This window comes from Babylonia areolata, chromosome 8 (genome assembly GCF_041734735.1).
Source record: "Babylonia areolata isolate BAREFJ2019XMU chromosome 8, ASM4173473v1, whole genome shotgun sequence".
NCBI lineage: Eukaryota > Metazoa > Mollusca > Gastropoda > Neogastropoda > Buccinidae > Babylonia > Babylonia areolata.
In genome coordinates this window covers 30,480,162-30,488,308 of record NC_134883.1, presented here as the reverse complement: position 1 = coordinate 30,488,308, position 8,147 = coordinate 30,480,162, and the positions used below count along the sequence as shown (strand labels likewise).

General features: G+C 44.4%; 1 protein-coding gene across 1 annotated transcript in view; it reads right to left on the bottom strand.

Annotated features, from left to right (window-relative positions):
* Positions 1–1,412: 1,412 nt before the first annotated feature.
* LOC143285138 (uncharacterized) overlaps positions 1,413–8,147 on the bottom strand; it is a 49,952-nt gene continuing 43,217 nt past the window's right edge. Inside the window, exons 3-5 of the mRNA XM_076592364.1 lie at positions 7,209–7,377; positions 3,617–3,802; positions 1,413–1,996 (exon numbers count right to left, since the gene is read on the bottom strand). Of these exons, the coding sequence (XP_076448479.1) occupies positions 1,463–1,996; positions 3,617–3,802; positions 7,209–7,377 (889 nt within the window). The 3' untranslated portion in view covers positions 1,413–1,462. The remainder of the gene's footprint in view (positions 1,997–3,616; positions 3,803–7,208; positions 7,378–8,147) is intronic.

Below are 8,147 nucleotides of genomic sequence, written 5' to 3'. Positions count from 1 at the left end.
TTATCCTTGGCTTACGTCTCACTAAAGCTCCCCCATTATCCTTGGCTTATGCCTCACTAAAGCTCCCCCATTATCCTTGGCTTACGTCTCACTAAAGCTCCCCCATTATCCTTGGCTTATGCCTCACTAAAGCTCCTCCAATATCCTTGGCTTACGTCTCACTAAAGCTCCCCCATTATCCTTGGCTTACGTCTCACTAAAGCTCCCCCATTATCCTTGGCTTATGCCTCACTAAAGCTCCCCCATTATCCTTGGCTTACGTCTCACTAAAGCTCCCCCATTATCCTTGGCTTATGCCTCACTAAAGCTCCCCCATTATCCTTGGCTTACGTCTCACTAAAGCTCCCCCATTATCCTTGGCTTATGTCTCACTAAAGCTCCCCCATTATCCTTGGCTTACGTCTCACTAAAGCTCCCCCATTATCCTTGGCTTACGTCTCACTAAAGCTCCCCCATTATCCTTGGCTTACGTCTCACTAAAGCTCCCCCATTATCCTTGGCTTACGTCTCACTAAAGCTCCCCCATTATCCTTGGCTTACGTCTCACTAAAGCTCCCCCATTATCCTTGGCTTACGTCTCACTAAAGCTCCTCCAATATCCTTGTCAACATCTCACTAAAGCTCCCCCAATATCCTTGTCAATATCTCACTAAAGCTCCCCCAATATCCTTGTCAATATCTCACTAAAGCTCTCCCAATACCCGTCGCTCACATTTCACTAAAGCTCCCCTAATACCAGTCTCTCCCATCCCACTAAAACTAACGCCCCCCCCACCCCCCCATCCCGCCCCCTCAATAAAAACCTTCACTCACATTTTACTGAAGTTTTCCAAAACCCTTCGCTCATATCTCACTGACCCCCAGACCCCTACCCCCCAACAAAATCCCTCCACTCACATCTCACTGAAACTCCCCTAAACCCTTTGCCCACATTTCACTAAAGTTCCACCAAGCCCCTCGGCCCCATCTGACTGATTCTCCCACCTGACTGAAGCTCCCATCTGACCGAATCTTCCCCATCTGACTGAAGCTCCCCAATCTATCCGAACCTCCCCAATGTGACAGAAGCTCCCATCTGACTGAAGCTCGCATATGATGAAGCTCGCATCCGACTGAATCTCTCATCTGACAGAAGCTCCCATCTGACTAAGTTCACATCTAAATGAAGCTCCCATATAACTGAAGCTCCTACATCTGACTTGAAGAAACTTCCCATCTGACCTGAAGAGCTCCCCCATCTGACCTGAATAGCTCACATCTGACCTGAAGAGCTCCCCCATCTGATCTAAAGAGCTCCCCAACCTGACCTGAAGAGCTCCCCCATCTGACCTGAATAGCTCACATCTGAGCTGAAGAGCTCCCCCACAAGACCTGAAGAGCTCTCATCTGACCGGGTGAAGCCCCCTCCCCTCCCCCCTCCATCTGATGTGAAGAAGCTCCCCTCCACCTGACCCGAAGAAGCTCACATCTCACTGAAAGGCGTGTCGTCGCCCTCGGCGCCATGGGCGCCCGCCTCGCTCTCCACCAGGTCGCGCGTGTCGGAGGTGGGCACGCGACGGAAGTGGTGGAAAGCGCCCAGCAGCGCCCCCTTGAAGTCGGGGCTGAGCAGCCAGACAAGGGGCAGCACGCCGGCCTTGGAGAAGAGCACCCACTCGGCCAGCGTGGACAGCGGCACCGCCCAGCGGAGACACGTGGCGCTCGCGCAGCCTCCGGCCGCCAGGGTGGTGGTGATGAGAAAGGCCGGCAGCGGGAGCAGGCAGGAGGTCAGGGTGACCGCTGACAGCACGGGAAGCGGCGCCCGCAGGTTCTGCTCCGTCTCGCAGTCCAGCTGCAGCTGCGAGCGCGGGATGGGGCGCGAGGTCTTCTCGCGCAGCACGTTCAGCAGCCAGAGGAGGAGCGTGAGGGAGGCGGGCGCGAAGAAGACCAAGGCGTTGGTGGCTATGGCCCCGTCACTGGCCACGAGGGCGCGGCACAGGTGGTCCTTGCTGATGGCGATCTGTGGGAAGAGAGAGAGAGGAAAAGAGATGATGATGATGATGGTAAATGCTGATGGTAAATATGATGATGGTGTGGTGATTATGATGATGGTGATGATGGCAATAATGATTTTATGGTGGTGATTGTGATGATGATGATGATGATGATGATGGTGGTGGTGGTGGTGGTGATGGTGATGGATAGTTGTGATGATGATGATGATGATGATGATGCGGGTCAGAGACCAAGGTCTAAACGCTTTTAATTAAAAAACACTGAGTTATTCGCAAAACGAGCTGCCTATACCCGGGTAAGAGCCGACTAACAGCTGCCATTGGGAATAACGAATGAATGAATGAATGCATGAGTCAAAAAGTTAATCAGTTTTATTTATTGAGGGCAACAGGCAAGGCTGACAGACAGGCAGGCAGACAGACAGACAGCTAAACAGATGCGCAGTGAAACATACAAACAACCAACCAACCAACCAACCAACCAACCAGACAGACACAGGCAGCCAACAAGACCGAGAAACAGACAGACAAACGAACCGTCAGACTTACAGACAGACAAAAAGACAGATAGAAAAAACAGACGGGGAGACATGCAGCCAGTCAGGCAGCTAAACAAACTGACACAGAGAAAGAACAGACAATTCATAAGTTAAACAACCAATTCCTTTCAGATTTCTAGCTGTGATGACATCATGTCACATACTTAATAAGACATACATACATACATGAGGACAGGAATTCTGTACAAGATTTTTCACGTTGATCTCTTAACCTATAGCCGTGATGCATTGTGACATATCACCCCCCAAAGTAAAAGAAATAAATAAACAGATAAATAAAATAAATAAATGAACAAAAAACAACTGTTCAAACCCAAACAAAACTGGCAGTATCCACATTTATTCCTCTGTGCTATTTCCATTCAGTTTCGTTCCTCAGACGGTAAATTCGTAATTTTTTTAAACAACAATTTAATAATTCTATACTCGACATTTCTTCCCCTGTCGACAGATGTACAGAAGGTAAGTCAAATAGTGGATGGGAATGGAATGGAATGGAGGTGTTTATTGACATATAGGCCTCAGCCCCAAGTGAAGGGGTTAACAGGAACATGGTACAACTCAATGAAACAGCATATACAGACAAGCATAAATACAGATAACAAAACATAATCATATTCACTTCACGAAGTAGCGATTGGAGGGGAAGAAATGTAGAGTATAGCTTCATTTTTTATTACAGTGTAATTATTAACCAGTTTGGAAGTTTTTTTTCTGTCTTATAAAAGGAAATGCACAGGGGAAGAAATGTGGATATTGCCAAAAAACTCTCTCTCTCTCTCTCTTGTTCGATGTCAGAGAGTAAGGCAAAGACGATTGATTTTTGTTGCTTGTTCGTTTTGTTGTTGTTTTTCTCTTGGAATCTGAGTATTTACTTGTTCACGCAATACTTTTGTGTCCGTATGTTATTTGTATGTTAACAATATTCATAACATTATATAAGGTAGAAAATTTTCTTTACTTTTGTTTAACCACTTCAAATGGGGCAATGGCCTTATATTGAATAAATCGTTCGTTCGTTCGTTCGTTCGTTCTCTCCCTCTCTCTCTACAGAACACTTGTTACCCTGAAGTTGTCGCGGCGACTGGAGTCCAGGGAGGCTCCGATCATGATGAGGTAGAACCAGAGCAGCATGAGGGTGCCCGCGAACAGCACGTTCTTCACCCACCTGCCCGCGCGCGGCGCCGGGCACACCGTGCTCAGGAAGCGGGCACCGTTCAGCACGCCCACCAGGTGCACAGACAGGAACACCTTTGTCATCAACAACAAAAAATGAATAAACGAATAAATAAATAAATAAATAAATAAATACATGAATGAATAAATAAACAAATAAATAAATAAAATGTCCCAAAATAAGACTCCACTGACAAGCAGATTTTGAAGCATATAAAAAAGGTATTTTTGAAAAGTCGTGCTTGTGTGGTGTGTGTGTTCTTTCTTTAATCTTATCTCTTTTCACTTTGAGTGATATTAGACGTTTGGTGTGTGTGTGTGTGTGTGTGTGTGTGTGTGTGTGTGTGTGTGTGTGTGTGTTTTACACGATGAGGCAAATTTGGTTTGAACACGACCAGTGTTGTGGACAGTATTAATGAATTTTGCAATGACCTTTTGTTTTGTTTCCTTCCAATCCCCCACGCCCTCACAACTTGACACTGGTCACCAGCTCCCGAACCTGGTTTCGTCGTAGGGGTGCTGAACTGCTGAGCGCATCACCAACATTCTCTAGTTCTGGCGGTCGTATGGTAAGGCGTGAGTTTCGGCAAGCTACTCTCTGTCCACTCAGTGATGTTGTCTGCCCAGTTTTTTCGCTGTCTGCCTCGTCTCCCTTCCCCCTGAACTGTACCCTGAAGGAGGATCTTGGAGTGCTTGGCTGATCTTGTTACGTGGCCATAACATTTCATTTTTCTTTTTCTTTTTTCTCCAATGTGGTCAGGAGGTCTTAAAACCGACAAAGGTGTCTAATGCTTTCTCTTACTTTTTAAAATTGCTATGTGGTCTTTGCAGGAGATGCCAAGGAGTCTCCTGAAGCAACTCATTTCTGCTGTTTGGATTCTTCTCTGAAGCTCTGCTGCATGAGTCAAGGGCTGGTATGCATACACGAAAATAGAGAGAACCAGAGCATGTAGTAGCTTCAGCTTGGCTCTGAGACTGATGCTCTTGTCTCTCCACATGAGCTTCAGTCTTGCCAGTGCTGTTGCAGTCTGTGCAACTCCTGCCAGTATTTAGGTCTTGGACCCTTCTTCACTGATGATGGCACCAAGGGGATGGGGGGTATTTTAACCAGTTCAGTGCCAGAGAATTTTGTATTAAAAAAAAAAGTTCTCTCCCCTTGCCAGGCAATTTGGAGGATTCGAGGGTAATAAATCACAAAAAATTCTAGCACAAAAGCTATGGGCGATACAGAAAGAAAGTAAACGTTTTTGTGAAGAAAAATGAGTGTAGATTCTGCTTCTGGGCTCCCTTACCCAGTTAGGTCAATTGCAGATAACTGTTCAGGCATGTAAAGTCAAGATAATGATTTTTGTGCAACAAAAAAGTCTATTTCCACCTCTACATAATAACATCCATAAAGAAAAGAAACAAAATACAGTGAGAAATAGCATGCCTATTGTCAGAGCATACCTGTAGAAGAAATTAAAACAGGCTATAACTTTATTAAAACAAGTCACAGCTCGTGCAGACATGAAAGTAAATCACTGTCCCAACAATGATGAAGGTGGGTAAGTCAACGTAAAAGGTCAATCACAGTCCCAGAAACTGAACTGGCAAGCTTTTGACAGCAAAGAGCGTTTGCAAGTGAGAGGGTGAAGTTCTTTGATGACAGTCACTCCTTTCAAGTTGCACGTGGGCCGAATGAAGTGTCTGCTGTGCATCCAGCTTGCCACCTCTTCAAACAAGTCAACCATCTGATTCAGCGAAGAACAAAAAGCGTGAAAAACAAAACACACGTGTTTCACGACAGTGCAGATTCCATCCTGCATTTCGTGAAAATCATGGAACATTGGCGGTTGCCGATACTACAGTCTGCATTGAAATGTGAGCACACTCATTCCTAAAGCCACGCCCCCTTCATGAACTCTGGCTGACCATTCGACCTATCGTCTTACATCACTCCCCTCCCTCTCTTCCCCTTATTTCCAACGCTCGCTGCTCGTATTCTGTCAGTCATAGCCACTTGTTCAAGAAAAGCTATCTGATTGGATAGATGGACTGAATTACCATAAAATGGGGCTGTCAGTTTCGTCACTGTCATTGTCAATCACCTTCATTTTTAAATCAATCATCAGACAAGAGAGATCCTTCTCCATCGCAAAATATGTCCACAGCCACAAGCAGGGCTTTCAGAATTGTGTAAATCTGCTGACTGAGACAATCTGCTTTACTGGACACAGTTTTCAAGTATTGTTTTGCACATGATGCAACCCCCTTTTCCACGTGCGTATCACTTGGTCAGTTAACAAATTATTATCCAGTAGAAAGGGGTCTTCTACCTGATGAATGTTCATTTAAATAGTATTTTTATAATTCAGACACATCAAACTAAGTGTTCAGAGTCTGTTTATGTGAATTGAACCAAACTCCAATGAAGGAAAAATCAGAACATACGCAGGACGTCAGTGGACGTCTTATAGGCACTATGGCAATACTTTTTGTAGGACGTCAGCTGACGTCTTACAGGCACTCTACTGGTTAAATGCTTCACTGTTTCCAGTTGTTGACGCTGACATTGATCTTGGTCTTGATTGGGTCTTTGCTGTTTGTCATGGGTTTCGTCTTCTCGGCACAGATCTCCATTCCGTACTTGATTGATGTTTCGTAAAAGCGATTCACCAGAATTGAAAGGAAATCGAATCGTAATTCTTTTGGGACGCCCTTCTATGGGGTAGGACTCCGTTCAAATTACGGGTAACTGTCCATTACTTATTGCTTTGATGCAGGCTGCTTGGTCAGTTCAACATACTGCTCTTTCATCTGCAATTTCTTTTATCAGCGAGTTGGTTCATTTGTCGTTCGTTCTTTTCCTTCTGTAGCTGTTCTTCAGATTCACTTTAACCCCCACCTCACCCCTACCACCGCCGCTTTTTTTCAGTCTGATGTTGTCTACAGTTGTTGTTTGGTCAATACTTTGTTGGATGGTTGGTTGGCAAGCTCTTGGAAATAATAAACTAACGTGGCGAAGTAGAGGAACAATAAATTAACCTGTGAGTAAAAGAAGACTAAACTCAAGGTAGAATATAATATCAATGAATGAATGCCTACAGGCGAAGTAGAATATAAAAAAGTAACCAGGTAGTGAAGGAAAAAACAACAACATACTAACCCAGGCGTAAATGAAGAATGAACCAAAGAAGACCTAACATGGGGATAAAAAAAATAAAGGAAGAAAAGAAAATTAATATGAAGGAAGAGAAAGAATAAACTAGCCTGGGTGTAAAATAAAGATTAAATTAACCTGGGCGCAAAGGAAGAAAAGAAAAGCAATGAACCACACGAAAATTATAACAACATGGGAGTAAACAATGAAAGGAAGAATAAAATTATCGAAGAACATCGGGATAAACAATCAAAGGAAGCCGGAATGTTATATTAACATGGGGATAAACAAACAAAGGAAGAGCAAGCTAACAATGGGGATAGGAAGAACAAAACGCACCTGGGGGTACAGGAAAATGAACCAGACGAAGAAGCTGTCACAGCCGTGGGTCCACTGGCCGCGGATGTAGAAGTCTGCAGTCAGCGGGCAGTAGAAGAGGCCGACGGTCAGGTCCACGATGGCCACGTGCAGGACCAGGATGTTCTGACGACTGTTCAGCAAGCGGGGACTGGAACACGACAGTCAACCCCTTAACCTCATCGGCAATACCTCCATTTCTCCCCATATCATCTCTCCATTCACCTCCGTTCCTTAGACGGAAAACTCGTAAATTTGTTTAATTAACATTGTATCATACACTCTACATTTCTTGGCTTGTCAGAGACGAAACGAATGCCAGTCAAAGAGTGGAGGAGAAGAAATGTAGAGTACATATTACAATGTTATTAACCAGTTTACAATTACAAGTTTTCCCGTCTTATAAATGGAAAAGTACAGGGGAAGAAATGTGGATATTGCTAGCCTCACCGGCAATATCTACCTTTCCTCCCCTGTGTTCTTTCCGTTCAGTTTCGTTCCTTAGACGGAAAAATCGTAAATTTGTTTAAATAACATTGTATTTTTACTCAAGATTTCTTCCCCTGTCAAAAGACGAAAAGAATGCCAGTCAAAGAGTGGGGGACAAGAAATGTAGAGTATCATATTACAATGTTAATAAACAGTTTACACGTTTTTAATTTTCCCGTTTTATAAACAGAAAAGTACAGGGGAAGAAATGTGGATATTGCCACCTCACCGTGTTTCGGTTTCAAGGAGATGTCAAAGCGTGCGGACTGGTCCACACACGCTACAACACATCTGCTTAAAAAATGAATATACACACACACACACACACACACACACACACACACACACATATATATATATATATATATATGTCTGCAGAAGCAGATGTCTGATCTTCGCATAAATCTAAAGACCGCTTGTCAGGCCTTGAGA